Source organism: Doryrhamphus excisus, linkage group LG13 (genome assembly GCF_037039965.1).
Source record: "Doryrhamphus excisus strain RoL-2023G ecotype Guam linkage group LG13, RoL_Dexc_Guam_v1.1, whole genome shotgun sequence".
Taxonomy (NCBI): Eukaryota; Metazoa; Chordata; class Actinopteri; order Syngnathiformes; family Syngnathidae; genus Doryrhamphus; species Doryrhamphus excisus.
The window spans coordinates 7,976,828-7,996,357 of NC_136369.1; the positions used below are offsets into that span (position 1 = coordinate 7,976,828).

A 19,530-nucleotide genomic window follows, 5' to 3' on the forward strand; every position below is an offset into this window, starting at 1 on the left:
GTGTGCCTGTATTACAAGTACACTGTGATACTTTTACTGTGATTTACTTGGCACTGCTGCATCTGTGTAGTTAACTATTTTTGCCACAATGAAAAAACAAGTCAATAATAGTAGTTAACTCCTATTATGTTTAAGCACTAGCTCACAAGACTGTGGCAGCTTCCACTCAATTAATTTTGTGTCTTTGTGTTAACTATGAAAAACAAAACATGAGAACTTTAGATGAATCAATTGCATCACTATATTGACACCAATAACACTAGCATATGCACAATTCAATCATGCAAAACACTCAATCCAATACAGGGTGGCACACTAGTGATCAATTAAATATGATCATTTATTTTTAAAAGCAAGAATTGGGTGCACAAGTTGAATTTATTTGAGATTTTTCTCAAATTTACACATCAAAAATATATGTACTGTTTCAAATATGCAGTATATATATAACTTGACATATATTTGAACATGGGCTGCACGGCGGGGGAGTGGTTAGCGCGCAGACCTCACAGCTAGGAGACCAGGATTCAATTCCACCCTCGGCCATCTCTGTGTGGAGTTTGCATGATCTCCCCATGCATGCATGGGTTTTCTCTGGGTATTTCAGTTTCCTCCCACATTCCAAAAACATGCTAGGTTAATTGGCGACTCCAAATTGTCCATAGGTATGAATGTGAGTGTGAATGGTTGTTTGTCTATATGTGCCCTGTGATTGGCTGGCGACCAGTCCAGGGTGTACATCGCCTCTCGCCCGAAGACAGCTGGGATAGGCTCCAGCACCCCCGCGACCCTCGTGAGGAAAAGCGGTAGAAAATGAATGAATGAATATTTGAACATATATGTATCATTTTGACCCTGTGTAAATTACAGAAAATCCCACATTCCGCCTTGTGCACCCAATTAAAATACATAATAATAATCACTGATATCACTGATTATTGATTATCAGTGGGAGTGGAGTCAGTCACTGCATCATGCAGCTGGTAGTCGGCAGGAAGTCCTGGACGTAGGTGATCACAGCTTTGGATAAATACGTCATGGTGCCATAGCGGCCACTGGGGGCGCTATCATAGAAAAAGTTGCAGATGCCTGTTGCTGGATCCTTTTCCAGGAAATACTCACAGGCGCTGTGGGATTTCTGGTTGAGTGGAAGAAAGAATTCAGTGAACATGTGATGTTGATTTACGTCATATAGCAGTACCTGGTCGCTGAGGAAGAGGTTGTTAGCCATGTGTAGGATGCGGTCCACATGGATGATGCCACCAATGTTGTCAACATCCACGTCCGCTACCAGGCCGAGAACCGTCAAAGTCTCTACCAGCAGCTGTCTGTATTCTGGTTGAGGGACATGGTTCAGAACAGACTCCACCTGCACTGCAAATTTGATTTCTTTTGCTGTCATCTACAAAGTGAGCAGACAGTTTATCCAAGCAGAGACATTAGAAAGTATCTTGCGTTGAGTTTGTATTAGAAATGAACGGACAGCTACCTCTCTTGTAGTAGAAGAGGGTAACACGTAGCCATCAATGGATAGACCGTGACACTTCTGCAGGATCTTCCACACCTTCTGGTAGAAACCCATCGGTACTCTGTTGATAGCACCATCCAACCTGCGTCTTCTCAGCCACTGGCCTTGCCTCTCCTCCCAGTGCAGCTGTCCGTCACCTGCACCAGAGCCCACTGGGGACAACATCCCACTCGGGGTGGAGGGGCTGCTGCACCTCTGTGAGAGTCCATATTGTATTAATAATTAATGAGGCTAATTGCAGTGTATCAGTTATTTTACTGATTTAGAGCTGAGTGATTTTCTCTGCATTTTTGAGGTGATTTGGGTGGTTAAAAACAGAGATTAATTCGATGAATTAATTACAGATCATAATTAATCGCTCCATTTTTAAAATTCCCATAAAGCACAAGTTCAAGGAATGAGAGAATTTCTCTTTGAATGTTCAGAACTCCTGTTTCTATGCCAGGAAACATTGTTTTTTTCAGTAATAAGAAACGGCATAAGGTTAATAATAGTGAATATAAAATTCCAGATGCTGTGGCAGAAATTAGTGTAGAAATTAGATCATACATTTAAATAATTCGATGAATTAATTACAGATCATAATCAATCGCTCCATTTTTTTAATTCCCTAAAAGCACTAATTCAAGGAATGAGAGAATTTCTCTTTGAATGTTCTGAACTCCTGTTTCTATGCCAGGAAACATTGTTTTTTTTCAGTAATAAGAAACGGCATAAGGGTTAATAAAAGTGAATCTAAAATTCCAGCTGCTGTGGCAGAAATTAGTGTAGAAATTAGACCATATGCTCTTTGAAGGAAGATGAGTAAATGAGAAAAGTTGATTTAAAGCAGATGAGGTGAAATGGTTTTACCGTGGAGCGCGGCGAAGTGACATTGCTGCATGTGGAGAAGCCGCCGCTGAGGGTCTATGTACAAATGCACAAGAACGACACATGACATGAAATCCTGAGACGAGCTCATGCATCGTGCGAGACCTGTGATGAATGAAAGACGACCCAGCAGGGTACAAAAAGCTGAAATGATCCCGTACAGACGAAAGAGAGCGAGAGAGAGAGAGGTCATGGAGCTGTAGTGCACTATGCCACGTCAAAATAGCATGTGGGTGAAGTTACATATGACCACGTTAGACGTTATCAAACCCACACTGAGTGGCCGAGAGTCATCCAACTGCAACCAGAGTCAAAAAACACAGTTATTTGTCACATTTAACTTTAAAATCTATGATTTCCCATTCATTTATGTTCTGCGTCACACCTGTCTGATCTCACTCTTGAGTTTGTGTATTCCTGAACGCTCCGTTTTGGTGGCTCCAGTGTGTCCTAGTTCATGGATGGAAATGGCAGGACTGGTGGCTGTTGACTGGATAGGCCGCACTGATACACACAGAAAATATGTCTTTGTTCACTATAAAGCAGAAGGGTAAGAAATTACATCATAGGAACGCAACAAACACAGCAGGACCCAATAATTCAATGAACTGAACTCATTAATATTCCGGTTTCCAAAAACATGCTAGGTTAATTGTCGACTCCAAATTGTCCATAGGTATGAATGTGAGTGTGAATGGTTGTTTGTCTATATGTGCTCTGATTGGCTGGCGACCAGTACAGGGTGTACCCCGCCTATCACCCAAAAACATCACACCTGTGGCCCTATTTAGGACAAGCGGTAGAAAAAAATTGACGGATGAACTTCAGAATTAATTTCTGAATTAATTAATCTCATTAGGCGTAACTAAAGATTTGTGCAGCTAGTGTGAGAAGCTCCCTATTATTTGTCCACGTTTGTATTGCTACATGTTTTGGTCATCATGCCATTGGGTCCTCTATAAAGATATTTATATAAGTTAAGTGAAATTGAACAAAATTGTCCAATATTTCTGTTTTTATAAAGTCACTCTAGATTGCCTCTCACTCACTGCTTTTTTCCACCCCAAACTCCTTGCCACTGAGGATGTGATGCAGCAGGTTCTTCATGCCAAAAGGACTCAGGCTCATCAGACTTTCAGAGGCCTCCTCCCCTGTAGAGGTATTACATCTTTAATTAATGAGTGTTTTGTTGTCTTTGTAATTGGAAGCAGGCTCCTTTTCCTACCAGAGCATCTCAGGCTGCGAGCCAGCTCAGTGGCCATCACTTGCATGATGAGTCCTATTCTGAGTCGGAGCATGTCTCCAAACAAGGCAGGCTGGGAGCGCACATACATGGCTAAGTAGACCATGATCTCCTGTAGGATCAAGGTATATTTAAAATGAAGAAAAACCATAACATGTCATGACATGAGTCACCTGTGTAAGCACAGCAACACTGATGTCCTGACCACTGGCTTCATAGATGAGACAATTCAGTTCCTCAGGAGGAAGAGGACTGCAAAACACAGAAGTTAAGTCGTTGCTGTCTTTCATTAATTTCACCTTTGGGGCACAAATTCTGTCGACTTACACAGTGATGACTCTTTCTCTGGGTTCAGGAGGAAGACCCACTGTTATCTGCTTGTGATGAGAAATAAGATCTGTGCAGGCCTGAACGACACACATACACACTCACACTGAGAAACATCATTTCATTCATGTCTTAAAGGGGACCTATTGTGCTTTTTTCCACTTTCCTGACCTATAAATGTAGTTACGATGTTGTAGTCTTGTGTTAAACACTTCATTATCACTTCCTATACCCACTATATGAGAAAGTGGGGTACATTCATAGTTAGGAAGCACTTTGGGCTTGTGACCAATCACAGCGGAGTGGGCATGCCCAGAGGCGGGGCATGGGTGGATTAAAATTAAAACAGACGGTTTCGGAGGGAAGCACAAATGAAAGGAAATACAGCTGGAATAGGTGCAGATTCTGGAAAATCTGCTGGTTATTGTGTGTAGCTGCTCTATATGAGTCCACAACTCAATACAAAGGGTGGAAAAATGAGCATAATAGGTCCCCTTTAATGTCTGTTTGCATTAATCGTGTTGCTCAAGCATACCAACTCATCTTACTGCAGTGGTTCGCAATTATTTTCTGTCATGCCCCACCCCTAAGTGACGGTAATGTTTTCACGTCCCCCAGATTTGAAATGCTGCATTTATTTATCTGTACTGTACGGACTGTACCTGAATCTGAAATCAGTAAAATGCAACAAACTGAAGAGCATACATATCATATTGCATGTTGAGTACTATAAATGAGTACATGTTGGCATGTCTGCACTAACATTGAAAGTTCACTGACGATCACTGTTGCTTCTAAGTGATTGCCCGAGTGAGACAATGATGGCTACGTCTTGAAATGACTTTGTTTTTCCCTCGGACTGACCTCAGAGAGGACTTCCACTCTTTTGCGTAGTACTCCAGAAATGTATCTGATGAGACCCCATTCCTTGCAAGCTCCAGCTTGTACATACAACTCCTCCAACAGAGCACGTACGCTCACTCCCCCCTGGCCCGGACCTGACAGCTCTACCAGCCAATCAGCTCCTCTGGTTAGCAGCACAAAACAGCTTGTTATGCAAAATACAGGTAAACAGTGTATGCACGCTTGAGTTAGTTTTCCATACTTCATCACATAGAGGACATATAGAATGTCCGCTTGGTCCTGCAGAGTGGGACACTCCTTCAGCTGCCTCACCAGTGATGCAAAGTCAGTGTTGCCCTGGGCATCTCGAGGCAGGTGAAGATCAGCAGCACTGCGAGACTTGGGAATTATGTATGTTAAAAAGGTGGTATGCACAAGCAAAATCACCAGGATGAAATCAGCAGAAACATATTGAAAAAAAAAAAACACTTACTTTGTGCTGTAGTCCATGTGGACCAGGCTGAGGAACCTCGAGCAGGTTGAGAGATTTGCGGTGCTTGTTCATGAGAGGGGTAACAGGAAGATACATGGAAGACTCTGAAAAACATAAATAGGTACCTGTATTCACTATAATAGACAAACCTGAATATAAGATCACCCTTCTTTTTCAAGAAAATGTTTGGGATTTAAAAAAAAAAATATTCTTTAAGACAAAATAAAAAAGACAAAGTTTAAAAATGTATATTAAATATTAATATTTTAAAACTAATATTTTCTAAAATGTTAGTGAAATAACAGCTGGTAGATTATTAAATTAAAAAGCATATCAGATTTCTGAACTGCTTGATTCTGCTTTATTGATCGTTATGTGCACATTAGGACTGGATATTGTTTGTATTGTTTGTGTATTGTATTATGTATTGTAACCAGACTTAATTTTTACAGAATTTTGCAACATGCAAGTTGAACAAAATAGTAAAATATTTCAATAATATAAATACATTTATAGCTTTTGTTTGTTTGTTTCGGCTTTTTTTTCCTGATTACGGAGTCGCCACAGTGGATTTTTTTGATCCGTATACTGATTTTGGCTTGACATTTGATATTCCGGATGCCCTCCCTGACGAATACCAATGATGCTTACTAATGGAGGCAGTGCCAACACTAAACTAGCTGCTGTAGTGCAGCAATGCAATTGCAAAATCCCTGTGTAGAATAAACATGTACAATCCTTACAGTGCACCTAGTTTGCCATTGAAAATGCCTGGTGGATGCAACTGGCATAAACCAATTTACATTATTGGGCATTATGATTGACCACTATGAATTTCGCCTAGTGACAAGTGACACGACCAGGCAAAAACGATCCCAACAAGTAACTTAAATTCATTTGAAAATATTTGTTATCCGTCTATTGAACATCAAGAAAATATTTATAGCATGATTAGGCCTTATGACTTATTTGACAGCACTATAATGGAACATTGCAAATAAACTCACTGGGCACATGGAGACCCTGAACCTGGGCCATAAAGGACAGGATATCTCTGGTGGTGTGTTCAGCACTGAACACGTGGTGCTGCCCACTCTGGATAGGAGGAAGATGACATCGGGTGGTGGTGCTGTGGAGAAGCTCAGTAAGGTACTGGTCAAACATGTTGTTTGAGCCATCTGGAATGACATAATACACTCGTTCAGAGTGTTCATACAGAAATGACAGTTGTAATATTTGCCTTCTTATTCCATACCCAAAGGCTCACAGTTGCTGTATTCTTCACCATAGTCTTTATCGTCTTCTTTAACCTCGTCAAGCAAGCTGTCATCATTCTCTTCATCCAAGAAGCTGAGGCGAGTGTGGAAGGAAGTGTTTTGCAGACTGGAGAGCTCCGACATCTGCATCCTGAAGTTAAGGCACATTCACGTTAAATGTTTGACATATTACAAGAACAACTCAGCAGAATTGGCCCCCGTGTGTGTAACATGAGGGATCAGACCTTGCTCCAGCAAAATAGCCATCCTGCAGCTTCCTGAGTGTTGCCAGGATACACGGATCAACTGCATTGCCGTCTTCCACTAGGAAAAAAGACAAACACATACTATATATGTCATTTGTAAAGAAAAAAAAATGCATAAAAATTCATTCATTCATTCATTTTCTACCACTTTTTCCTCACGAAAAAGCCTCAAACCCATCTCACCCTGCCAAGTATTCCGCCCCAAATGCTGCACCAATCTAAAGCTTTTTAAAGTGCCACCCTGGTGAGACTTTTATTTTATTTTTTCATTTTAGCTCGACAACAGCATCTTTTAACATCCATAATTTGTAAGTGATTTTTTTTGTTGGATGAAGTTAATGAAGAAACTCTTACCAAGCATACTGCGGGTGATGGGGAAGGTCAGAGTGGGCCGTCCTGTCATTCTCCAGCAGGAGGAGAGGTAGGCCACCTCCGTCCGCAGCATTTCCACAATCATCTGGTTGTCGAGGGCCAAGTAGAAATGATGCTGATCCAGAAACTTGTGAGTTGAAGAGAAGCTTGTGAGCATCACATTTAAAAGTTAACTAGACTTATCTTAAAGAAGATGGTAGTACCTGAGGGGTGAATATATAAGAGCGGTTTCTGATCTCATAAAACTTGGATGTTCCCAAAACTCCAATATGTCTGTAAGGCCTCCCACTTAATTTGAGCTTTTTGCAATTCCCTGTGGCACGAGACCAAGTTAACAGCACACACCCACATGCATTATTACATTTACAGTCATTACCCAGTCGGACATAGACATGGCTCAGGATGCGAGCAGGCAGAACCCTAATAGGGTGAACGTCAGACAACATCTGGACCTTGATGCCATGATCACTCAACAACTTCTGGATGTCCTCTGATTCTGCTAAGACACAAACTGACGCAAACAGGACATACTCTATAAATTTGGATCTCCAAAGTAACATTTGCGGTACCTTCTTCTGAAAACCAACCTTGTACAACGACATCTGGCTTGAAATTGGTAGAGAAGCGTCTGTTGAGAGGATCTATCTCTCCTGGTGCCAAAAAGCCCTTTCGAGACAAACAAACGTAGAACTTAACCATATGTTTAGAATGTACATATTTGAGTTAGTAAGTGGCTTATATGATCATCTACCTCAGCAAGAAGGCAGCCCAGGATGTAAAGTGACTGTCCCCACATGTGAGGTACCTGTCCCAAGGCGACTCTGTCCACTGTGTGGGGGTTGCTGTACTCCTCGTCCACCTGCCACAAAATACACTCTCATTATTCGATTTTTATCACAAGCTTGACTCACATTTGTCACATTATAAAGACACCTTAGATGCAAAACACACTGTAATTATATGCAGAGGATTTTCATCATTCATTCATTCATTTTCTACCGCTTTTTTCTCACAAGGGTCGTGGGGGTGCTGGAGCCTATCCCAGCTGTCTTCGGGCGAGAGGCGGTGTACACCCTGGACTGGTTGCCAGCCAATCACAGGGCACATATAGACAAACAACCATTCACACTCACATTCATACCTATGGACAATTTGGAGTCGCCAATTAACCTAGCATGTTTTTGGAATGTGGGAGGAAACCGGAAAACCCACACATGCACGAGGAGAACATGGAAACTCCACACAGAGACACCATGTCTCCTATCTGTGTGAAACTACAATCCCTTTAAAAAAGATTCACCTTATTTCATTATAGGAAATGATATCAAGACTAAACCAGCAAACCACTTAGAAACAGAATGTGATGCTGCCACGGTGATGACAGCATCGTACCTTGTCAATTGGTACAGCATAAAGTTCAGGCAGTAATTTGATGCCATTTTTTCCTCGGATCAAAACAGACTCCAGTGCCTCACGGTATTCCTGTACCTGGACACAACAAATTGTGTCAAATTGTACATCCGCAGCTAATCAATACGGCAAAGATGCTCCATTACCTTACCTGCACTTGGTCTCCTGTAAAGATACCATCAAGAATGAGGTAAGTCCAGAACACCGGCCACTCACATTCAATATTCTCAAACAGTTTCAACTCAGCAGGATCATAATGCAGCCGGGATGGGTCCTGGAGGAAAAGATGACAACCGAGCAGAACAGAACAGTGTTGAAAAGTCAGTGACAATGTCAGCTAAGGTATGAATTTAACAGGATATTTATTGTTTGAAATGGTGTAGAACTGCAATGCATCATATTGAGACCTGTCTCTCAGCTACACAACCTACATTACAGTAGGTGATGTGTAAAAAAAAAAAAAAAAAAGTCCATGGCCTCTGACCTCTTTAGGACAACGATATCCATCCCTAATGAAGCGACAGCAGCCATATCGTCCCTGATATGGAAGCAGAGGTTATTAGAATAGGTGAAACAATTGCTTTAAAATGTTAAGAAAAGCTACTGGGAGTTTTGTGTTCTAAAAGGGTACCTGCAATTTGCTGATGATTTCTGACTTGGTGATGGCCACCAAGTCAGCATCCTCCACTGCAAAGGCAGGGAAAGAAATAACAGACAGAAGACCAGCATCTATCTCCTTGGAAGTAGAAGCTCTGGGTAGCATGGAGCACAGAATGGACTGAAGAACATAGAGCAGAGACATGAAGAACAAACACACACACCTGTAATCTTTCAACATGTTTAGAAAGCACATTGTACCTGACAGTGCTCCACTTCATCAGGAAGAACATGGATAACCGACTTTGGGCCTCCATGGGCACCAAAAAGATCCAGCTCATCGATAGCCTCAAGAGCTGCCTTGAAGACCATTAAGACAATTAATCTTCTCTCTTATTGGATCTCATGAAATTGTGCAGATGTACCCAATGAAGTCAAGTGTGAGTTTGAATTTTAATTTAAATACCTTAGCGATTCCGACAGAGCTACCATTGAGTTCAGGGATGCCCTGATTGGTTTTGTCACCTCGCTCCCACATGCCATAATCCTAAAAAGGGGGCAAATGACTCTCAAACTGAATCCTTCAAATTCGTTTCCCAATCTCTGATGCTTACTTACCGCAACCTTGTATGCAGCCTCTATGTAGAAGACCAGGTTTTGGATAAAAGCTACCTCATCCATGTTTGAGATGATACAAAGACCTGTATGTACACGCAAGAGAACACTGAAGCCCAAATTATTATAAAAATGCAAACTCACAGCGACTTGCCTACCTGACGCTGTCATCTGTGCCAGCATCAGTAAATAAATTGAAGTGGCATCCACCTGAAGATGACCCCACTGGTCGTCTCCAACTACAGTGGCACAGGTGGGAGTATCATATTTGGCATGCAAACAATCCTTGGTGCTCTGAGTGTGTTTGAACTTCTCCACCTTGGCAACCTGAAGACACATATTTATTTATAGGACAACAGTAAATGGCATTAAGATATCAGGGTTATGTTTAGAAGTCATGCAAACACAGACATGGCTTCCTTACCTGCCTCATCATGCAACGTAGAAGTCCTTGCATCAGTTTGACCACACTCTGACAAAAAGACACCATTAACCCTTAGATGCATGAGTGACTGGACCCTACACTCGTCCATAAGTGGGGCAAAAATGACCCATACTAGAATCAATGCCTTTTTATGCCAATTTTGCCATTTTGGTTAGGAATAATCACTTGTATGATATTTAGTATTATATTTAGGACCACACAAGAATGATTTCACGTTAGGAACATCTTAATTTTTCACTTTTTTACATCAATGACCCCGTACAACAATAGACAATTGAGCATCCATTGTGTGTTGCATAAAGGTAAGTTAAAAACGTGAATGGCATGATATGAAAAATATGTTTTTTGAGGAATACCTGGAATATGAAATGATAATTTTTTATTACAAAGATATTTGAAGAAAACAACCTGACCGGGTCATTTTTGACCCACTTATGGAAGATTGGGGTGGAAACACAAAAACAAAATTTTTTTAAAATCTATAAAAGATAAGTTAAAAGTGTGAACGACATGACATCAAAAACATGTTTTTTTGAGGAATACATGGAATATGAAATGATAAAAAAAAAATTCATTACCAAGATATTTCAAGAAAACAACCTGACCGGGTCATTTTTGACCCACTTATGGAAGGTTGGGGTAGTAATACAAAAACTAAAATTTCTTAAAATCTAAAAAAGATAAGTTTAAAATGTGAATGGCATGATATAAAAAACATGTTTTTTGAGGAATGCCTGAAATATGAAATGATAACAATTTTTCATTACGAAGATATTTAAGAAAACAACCTGACCGGGTCATTTTTGACCCACTTATGGAAGGTTGGGGTTGTAACACAAAAACAAAAATGTCTTAAAATCTATAAAAGATAAGTTAAAAATGTGATCGGCATGATATCAAAAACATGTTTTTTTGAGGAATACCTGGAATATGAAATAAAACATTTTCTGTACGAAGATATTTCAATAAAACAACCTGACCGGGTCATTTTTGACCCACTTATGGAAGGTTGAGGTAGTAACACAAAAACAAAATTCTTAAAATGTATAAAAGGTAAGTTAAAAATGTGAACGGCATGATATCAAAAACATGATTTTTGAGGAATACCTGGAATATGAAATGATAAAAAAAATTTAATTACGAAGATATTTCAAGAAAACAACCTGACCGGGTCATTTTTGACCCACTTATGCAAAGGGTTAAGCAGCATTAAACTCTTACTTTTACGTTTACTTTACTAGAATGTATGTTTTCCAACAGTAGACTTTTTTATTCTATGTAATGTAGGCACAGATTAAAGACTGACTTTTATTCATATTTCATTTTGTCATGGTACCGACAACATGTGTTTATTCCTACTGAAGTACATTAGCCATACATTAAACACAAACATTAAAGCCAACATCCTTAAAAGTGAGTCAGAAAGACAGGGTACAGCTCTCCATAACAAGCACCTGTTCCAATTCGTAGGCTTTGGCCTTGTCCTCATCCCGGTCTGCATTCTTGCGATAAGCCATGCCCAACCCCCACACAGCTAGAATACTGTACACATTATCCCGCACCCAGGCATCCTTCTTCTGGGTGCTGGCAGGCAGCAGCCCCGTCACTGGGTTCTGAAACACACACATACCCACGTTATTCAATTTGTCAAATTGAATCTCATGGATGAATGTCCGGCTGCTTTAATCCACATAAGAGAAGATATGGAAGTTCCCTGAAAGGTTTATTATCCCATTAGCTCACAGCAGTAAAATGGTGAAGTAGCAACAAATTCATTTTGGCTTTTTTGATCAGCATTTTGTTTCTCAACACGAATGTTAAAGGCTGACCTGTTTTGCTCATTTTTTGGCCCTTTGTATTGAGTTGTGGACTCCGATAGAACAGCTACACACAATAACCAGCACAGAAAACATTCTAGTTCTTCCAGAATCTGCACCTATTCAGCTGTATTTCCTTGTGGAATTTTCTGCATTTTCTCCACTATCAAACATTTCCCATATTTTGCAAATACTGACAGCTATGATAGTGACATGGGAATATTCCATTTGAACTGAGGATAATTCATAGCATGGTTTAAGAAACACAAAACACTCAACAGTAACAAAATAGTGGACTGTGGCCATGCTGGTCTCGACACATGTTGAACGTGCTTCTACTAAGTGAGCTGGTAGATAAAGGTACACAGTTAGGGCCTCAATCTATGCTGGAGGTGACCTTTGTCCATGTTTGTTTCTATGCACTTCCCACTGAACTGTAATAGACAACATGCAAACTTAGTCCCTGAAAGTGAAACCAGAGTCCACATAGTTGTTGTCATTGTCTTTATATTCTGTTTTGTGACCCATTTTTACATTTCACAGGCGTTTATTATTTTAGCCTGGGACTTTGTACCTAAAAAATGAATATAAATATTTGTAGTTTTTCTTTTACTGGTAATGTAGAGGTTGAGGTAGTTTGTTGAGATGGATTTTAGAACCACCAATGGAGGTCATATTCGAGAAATTTGTACTCCTGTCAACTAAAAAGGAATATTTTTTTATAAAATGTATTCGATTGTGAATGTGTACCTTACTTTTCAAGTGATATATTTGCATATTTTAGGAATTATACCTATACTTTCATTCATTAGACATGAAATGCACACTGTAGGATTGTGCATTGTTCCTTAATCTGTGATTATATATTTTTTCTATGAATTAAAACGAAAAAATCGGTTCATCCTGCATTTATCATTTATCAATAACCAATTTAACTGTACAATATGTTGGTTACAATTCAGTGTAGCTCAACTTGAGGTGTTAAATGTATGTGAAAGCAAACCCTGCATATGCAGACTGACCTGGTGGCACAAGATAGTCTCCTGGACCAGCCTGGCATATCCATCCAGCCTCACTCCCGAATTACTGCGGCTCCTCATCCTCACTGTTGGCTGCACAAGCACACGTCAATTCGCTATATGTTTTTGCTTTGCATATGAATTCAATATTTGTACAAAAACGATCCATTAGCATTGATTGCCCACCCTGCAGTCAAAGCCTCAGTCCCCCGCGCAGAGGTTTTGCCTAGCGACGCTTGCTAACACCCAGGCGGTTTTTCAGTCGCTCACAAAATGTACACAAGCTTTTGACACACCGTAAACACGTCACGTTAAGTCACAGAAAGCGTCGCTTGGTTTGATGTACACAGAGCCAAGCTGATAGTCCATTCTGAAAAATAGTGTCTGCATGTAGTTGCACGCATATGCCCACAGGGGGCGCTAAACACCTGTACCACCAAATGTTTATGGAAGCATTCCCAACAGAAACTTGCCCTTTAACCCAAATGGTTTGACGTTAAATGCCTGTTCATGCAAAAAGCAACTCAGTACGATTTTAAAATGGACATATATATTTGTTAAATATAATGAATGATAAAATTATGATATCGCAATGCAATGTATTGCTATAAAAAATGTACAGTATCAATTCAACAATTTACACAATTCAGTCACTATAAAACGGATGTTAAATTCACAAAATTGGGATTCCAGTCTATTGTGAGCGCAAACTGACCAAAAAAACAACCAACTTGTTCGCAGAAATGTGACGTCACTAATAACGGGATCTCCCAACCAATCAAAAGGCAGCTATTCTGTTTTTTCGTCCCATCAGTGAAGAGCAGATCTGGTTGCTGCCTCGCTATCATCTGCTAGCAACTTAGCTGAATGAGAAGCTAGCTCATACACATTCCTAAAGCTGTTTTCTCTTATTCTGTTAATGTAAGTTTACTCATCTAAAGGTTCGTCCAGGAGACTGCGCCGAAGGTAAAGTGTTTTTATGTGTATTAGAGTGAGACTTAATGAACGTTTGTAGAGGAAGTGACATGACATACTGTACTGGGTGTTGATGTTCCATTGAGCCCATTTGGCGACATATTGGAACGTGAGCTAACTTTGCAATGAAGAGTCACAGGTGTGCTAAAGTATAAGTCAATATCAAGTCTAAAGTGTATTTCTCGCATGTCGGTGTGCTTAAATATGAACGTATTCTCACAACAGTTCGTTTTTGCACTTTCCACACACCTACGTCGCTTTACCTTCCATTTAACTTCACCCAGATGCAGTTCATGCTGCTGTTCAGCCGCCAGGGTAAGCTGCGCCTCCAGAAGTGGTACGTGCCTCTCTCTGACAAGGAGAGGAAGAAGATCTCCAGGGATCTGGTTCAGACCATACTGGCCAGGAAGCCTAAAATGTGTAGCTTCTTGGAGTGGAGGGACCTGAAGATTGTATACAAGAGGTGAGTGAACTGGTGCATGGTCTCATGTTAGCTTTCTGGTATCAAATCTTATGTTAATGGTCGGTTTTGACCCACGTATTAAATCAGCTTTAAAATACACTAAAAACAATAAGTTACCTTCAAATTTGCTTCTCGTGTCTTGGTTACCTTCTTAGGCTTCCTCATCCATGAAAATGTTGGTTTTAATACTTTTGGTGTGGGCATGTAGGACTTTTTTTTGTCACTATACCCCTCGATTTCAATTTCCAAAAATGGTAAAAATGAACCTCAAAAGAATCATATTAAAAATTGAAGGTTCTTTTGTTACCTGGCTGTTACTGAGGGCTATAGAACATATCTCTTAAATCAATTAGCTTTATTTATTTGATCATTTTAGTATTAATCACTAAAGAAACTATGGTGTTCGGGTCAATTTTGACCCATATATATTAATCGAGAAAAGGTAGAAAAAGTTATTGTTTTCAGTTACAGAACTTTAGTATAAAGTGAAATCAAAAAGCAGAACAGGTCCAGATCTTGGTTCACTGTACTTCTTGCCATTCTTTTCAGGATCCAAATGGTAAATGTGAAATCAGCCAGTCAAATGAGTGAATTCACCTCACATGTCTGGACATTGTTTTTTCTGCTGGTATACTGGAAAAATGGTCAAAATGAGAATCCCCTGAAGCTTACATGATGAGAAGAGGAGCTGGATGTCATTGTGTTGGCTAATTGTACACTTACGATTTCAGTTGTGGCTCAAAATATTGCTTAATAGTCATATTATTATAACCGGGTCGAAACCGACCCTAACAATACAGTGGTCATAATTTCAACCAGACCATTTTAAAATGTTGCAAAAATTCTTTTTTTTGGTTTTATTTTGTTGAAATAGAGTTTCCAGACAAAGTCAAAAAGCCTTTGATGCAATAAACAAATGTTATGTGATTATTTTTATGCATTAAAATGTGAAACGGGTCGGTGCCGACCCTAACACAAGAGGAGGGTTAAATACACCCGCACATCTAATCACCATCAATACAAGATAATACTACAGTACTCACTTTTAGGGACAGCTATCATGTTACAAACAGCAATCAGTATGATGTTTTTGGGGTTTTTTTTGGCTTGTGGCGCAATGCAGAAATAAAATTTTTTGAAATGCAAATTTTTTTAAAAAATAGCAAAAGGGCACAATGTAAAGAAAAACACTTTAATGTTGACACTAATTAATAACACAACACAACAACACTTGAAATTTATAGTCGTCCCTCGTCACTTTGTGGTTCAAACATAATTCCCTCAGTATTTAGTGTATTTTCAAAAATCTATTGATTAATAAATGATTGCCATTTCCTGGTTGACTATGACCTCAAAAATATTGAAAGACAAGTCATATACAGTATAGTATTCTGGTCACTAGGTGTCAGTAATGTTACATTGAATGAGACATTAACTTACTTTACATTACATTACTTTAACACTGGCATAGTGAAAATAAGTTCTTCTTCCATTCCGTGTGGAAGAGGTAAGGTTTTGACTTCTTACCCTGTTTTGTGCCCCACGTCATTTCAAACCCTTTCTTAAGTTTAAAATAACTATATTAGAGGCTAATTAATTAGTCTGACAGCATGCTTTCTGTCCCTGCAGTGATCCCACAGCCTGAGCATGGTAGTTACTCAATGTGGTGTAAACAGAAACAGACTATAGGGGTCTTATTTGATGTATACAGGACTCTAATAATGATTAAAATATTTTTAAAAATCATATAAACAGCTTTTCTATGCGTCAACGACAACAATATTCAATTTATTAATATTGAACAGAAATTCACTAATCGCAGATCCATCTGGAGCCACTTAAACGCAATAAACAAGGGATGACTATACATTGCAAATATATCTTTTTATTAGGGTTTTTATGAAAAAAATATATATTTTCAAAAATTCCACATCCTCTGTGTAGAACAAGTTGGGACACTCCTGTCTTTGATCATTTTGATTGTCAGAGAGTTTGGGCTTGTAGCGCTCAATATTGCTTTCCCTTGTTTGTCTTTAAAAGCAACAAGAAGGCTTTGAAATTGATATGCCGTGGATATTGTCAGGCACACAGAGTTCTGGCATTTCACTCTCACCTTCTGGTGAGCTGGGAATGCCAGAAACACCCCCTCTGTTCAACAATGAGGAACTATGGGGAAAAATGTACAAACAAAAAAAGTCTTGAACATTCACGTAGCTATTGAAATACAAACTGACTCTTCATGTGTGCTGACTATAATAAAAATACAGCTTGACACAGGCTACGCCAATCGATGCTGGCGTGTTTGGTCAATCCCTGATCAGACGTATTGCCGTTCTTTTGTGTACATGCTTTGCCTCGCTGTCAGTGGCAGCAGCAAGCTAGAATTTTTTGAAGTTGTGGTGTTGGGCTGCATGGAAAAGGGCTGACTGCCACCACTGTCACAACGCTGCCGCGTTCACAATTTTTTTACTATGAGAAATAATTTGTATGACAAGTCAAAACCAACTCCAGCCCTAAGAGTACACAGCTTGTCAGTGGAAAACCTTTCTATTCATTCATTCATTCATTTTCTACCGCTTATCCTCACAAGGGTCGTGGGGGTGCTGGAACCTATCCCAGCTGTCATCGGGCGAGAGGCGGGGTACACCCAGGACTGGTTGCCAGCCAATCATAGGGCACATATAGACAAACAACCATTCACACTCACATTCATACCTATGGACAATTTGGAGTTGCTTTTTGGAATATGGGAGGAAACCGGAGTAACCACGCATGCACGGGGAGAACATGCAAACTCCATACAGAGATGGCCGAGGGTGGAATTGAACCCTGGTCTCCTAGCTGTGAGGTCTGCACGCTAACCACTAGACCGACGTGCCGTACCTTTCTATTGTGTAAATGATAAAAGTGGATGTAACGTTTAAGAACAAAAAGTCACCGTAAATGGCAGACTCCAGTGTGACTGTGAATGTGTTCATGCACATATCTCATGTGTTTGTGTAAAAGTAAGACTTCTATGTTAATGATGGTATTTATGTGTTGTAGATATGCCAGCTTGTATTTCTGCTGTGCAGTGGAGGATCAGGACAATGAGCTGATCACCCTGGAAATCATCCATCGATATGTGGAGTTGTTGGACAAGTATTTTGGCAGTGTGAGTTTCCTCCTGTTGAATGTGATATTTTGCATGTGGGATATGGGAAGTACTGTAACTGCAAACGTAAAACACTCCCTCACCTCTTTGATTCTAGGTGTGTGAGCTGGATATTATCTTCAACTTTGAGAAGGCCTACTTTATCCTCGATGAGTTCCTGCTGGGTGGAGAGGCCCAGGAAACCTCCAAGAAGAACGTGCTGAAGGCAATTGAGCAGGCTGACCTGCTGCAGGAGGTATTTGAGCCTTAGCAACTGAATCAGGGCAATAGTAATATGTTGAGTAGGAGATTAAAACATGATAAAAGATGAAAAATGAATAAACAAATCAAGAATAAAGAAAATCAATCAGTAATAAATAAATATAATAATAAATAAATAATAAAAACTTAAGAAACCACATATAGTTGGAGGGTAGACAAATTATTTTTTTCAGATTAAAATGAACAAAGCATTATTAGAGCCCTGTAGACATGACAAAACACGACTATAGTCACATTTATACTCTTTTTATTTACAACATATTGCGCAACTGCAGGGTCTTGAGACACATGCTAACTCGCAAACTAGAGCGCTAGCGACCTAAACGGTAGCCTTCAAGTTATTTCCTTTAAACTTAAATAGCCAAAAACTTCCACACGGATAGGGAGGATAACTATTAACAGTTATTTAACCTTTAACATGAACATTAATCAAACGTAATAATTTTTCTGGGTACATGATACCATACAGCATCCATATCAAACGTGCACAGGCAGCACTAAAATTAAACTTTCATATCAAGGCAGGGGCCTCAAACTAGTGTCCTGCGGGCCACGTGTTTGAGACCCCTGCACTGCACCAAATAAAAACTTGTTGAATCAGAATATATGTTAGTCATATCCAGACCCTGTGATGCTCATTGAGAAATGAAAGAAAACAGCAAACATTTCACATTGTTGACAAAAGTGGAGAAAACAAGATGTGCATGAATCCACACCAATTATGATGTCTCTCTTCTCCGTCTACAGGAGGCGGAGGCCCCACGCAGTGTTTTAGAGGAAATCGGACTGACATAGATGTCATTTAACCATACCCAACACTGACCTGGCAACCCCTCATCTTGTTCTCTCCTGTTTACAATATCAGTGTTGTACGTACGTATTCGACATGTCTTTGCTGTATTATTCGGAACTGTGTTATTCTGCAACGTCCTGTGACTGTGGTGCCAAGTGTGCTTCAAAGTGTCTCCTCTGTAGCAACCCCCCTGCCCCCTCACTCTGTTGGATGATAAAACTACACTTACTTTGTGGAACATCTCAAAGAACAATGTAGCAGCATCAACATAAACGTACACACAGCATCATTATCAATTATTAGCTTAATCGTCACCACCTGTTGTAGCTCATGAAAATATAACCTAAAATAAAATGGAAGTGTACATTAGACACATGCATAGCTGTCAATTTAATGCAATTCTAACACATGATGCAAGATACACCCAGGCCATCATACTGTGTAAACAGCCACTCAAGTGGGCCGTTGGTGACACCTCCCACAAAATTTGTCATTTCAAGACTTAAGTGTTAAATGTGTTGTTTCTCTGCAGTGTTATATCCGTAAACATCAATTCATTACTTTGTTTAAATGTTCAGAAGAAATGAAGTCTCAAGTCAGAATAAGTGACCCATATAGAGATAGCTCTATTTTTCTTTATGATGATGCTTTGGTTTACATTTAAAAACTAACATATATGACCAAAGAACACTGTGTTTTACATTATTAATGGTGTCTATGGAAGGCTAACGTGACAAAAAAGGGAATTAGTGTTGCAATATCTTTGGAGCAAAATACATTTCC

The 19,530-nt window shown here is 39.7% G+C and overlaps 2 protein-coding genes across 5 annotated transcripts; one reads left to right on the forward strand and one right to left on the reverse strand.

The window, feature by feature from the left end:
• Positions 1-860: 860 nt before the first annotated feature.
• On the reverse strand, positions 861-13,550 carry LOC131139272 (phosphorylase b kinase regulatory subunit alpha, liver isoform). 4 transcript variants are annotated; one of them, XM_058088695.2, is made up of 32 exons: positions 13,288-13,548; positions 13,105-13,194; positions 11,720-11,878; positions 10,245-10,292; positions 9,979-10,147; positions 9,824-9,906; positions 9,672-9,752; positions 9,467-9,565; positions 9,240-9,386; positions 9,093-9,146; positions 8,760-8,882; positions 8,591-8,686; positions 7,950-8,057; positions 7,786-7,864; positions 7,575-7,709; positions 7,402-7,511; positions 7,181-7,325; positions 6,806-6,884; positions 6,560-6,711; positions 6,312-6,482; positions 5,305-5,408; positions 5,074-5,210; positions 4,833-4,995; positions 3,969-4,048; positions 3,815-3,893; positions 3,624-3,753; positions 3,448-3,549; positions 2,784-2,902; positions 2,381-2,434; positions 1,490-1,723; positions 1,202-1,402; positions 861-1,138 (listed from the first exon to the last, which is right to left on the reverse strand). In XM_058088695.2, the coding sequence occupies exons 2-32, from the start codon at positions 13,180-13,182 to the stop codon at positions 965-967; spliced, it is 3,693 nt and encodes a 1,230-aa protein (XP_057944678.2). In that variant the 5' UTR covers positions 13,183-13,194; positions 13,288-13,548; the 3' UTR covers positions 861-964. The 4 variants fall into 4 exon arrangements, with proteins under 4 accessions (XP_057944678.2, XP_057944682.2, XP_057944674.2 ...); XM_058088699.2 differs by lacking the exon at positions 2,381-2,434 and adding an exon at positions 2,673-2,696; XM_058088691.2 differs by having other exon boundaries at positions 7,402-7,709; positions 13,288-13,550.
• A 349-nt stretch (positions 13,551-13,899) lies between these two features.
• Positions 13,900-19,477, forward strand: LOC131139275 (AP-1 complex subunit sigma-2). Its single transcript, XM_058088710.2, has 5 exons — positions 13,900-14,067; positions 14,361-14,539; positions 17,585-17,693; positions 17,791-17,928; positions 18,702-19,477. Exons 2-5 carry the CDS (start codon positions 14,361-14,363, stop codon positions 18,747-18,749), a joined length of 474 nt encoding a protein of 157 aa, XP_057944693.1. The 5' UTR covers positions 13,900-14,067; the 3' UTR covers positions 18,750-19,477.
• Positions 19,478-19,530: the final 53 nt, after the last annotated feature.

Excerpts from the sequence above, each read along its gene's own strand:
- LOC131139272 (XM_058088691.2), bottom strand. The coding sequence starts at position 13,182 with ATGAGGAGCCGCAGTAATTCGGGAGTGAGGCTGGATGGATATGCCAGG. Across the intron at positions 9,387-9,466 it reads ATGAAGTGGAGCACTGTCAG|TCCATTCTGTGCTCCATGCT; the intron begins GTACAATGTGCT and ends TATGTTCTTCAG. Across the intron at positions 8,058-8,590 it reads ATGCTGTACCAATTGACAAG|GTGGACGAGGAGTACAGCAA; the intron begins GTACGATGCTGT and ends ATTTTGTGGCAG.
- LOC131139275 (XM_058088710.2), top strand. The coding sequence starts at position 14,361 with ATGCAGTTCATGCTGCTGTTCAGCCGCCAGGGTAAGCTGCGCCTCCAG. Across the intron at positions 14,540-17,584 it reads CTGAAGATTGTATACAAGAG|ATATGCCAGCTTGTATTTCT; the intron begins GTGAGTGAACTG and ends TATGTGTTGTAG. Across the intron at positions 17,694-17,790 it reads TGGACAAGTATTTTGGCAGT|GTGTGTGAGCTGGATATTAT; the intron begins GTGAGTTTCCTC and ends CTTTGATTCTAG.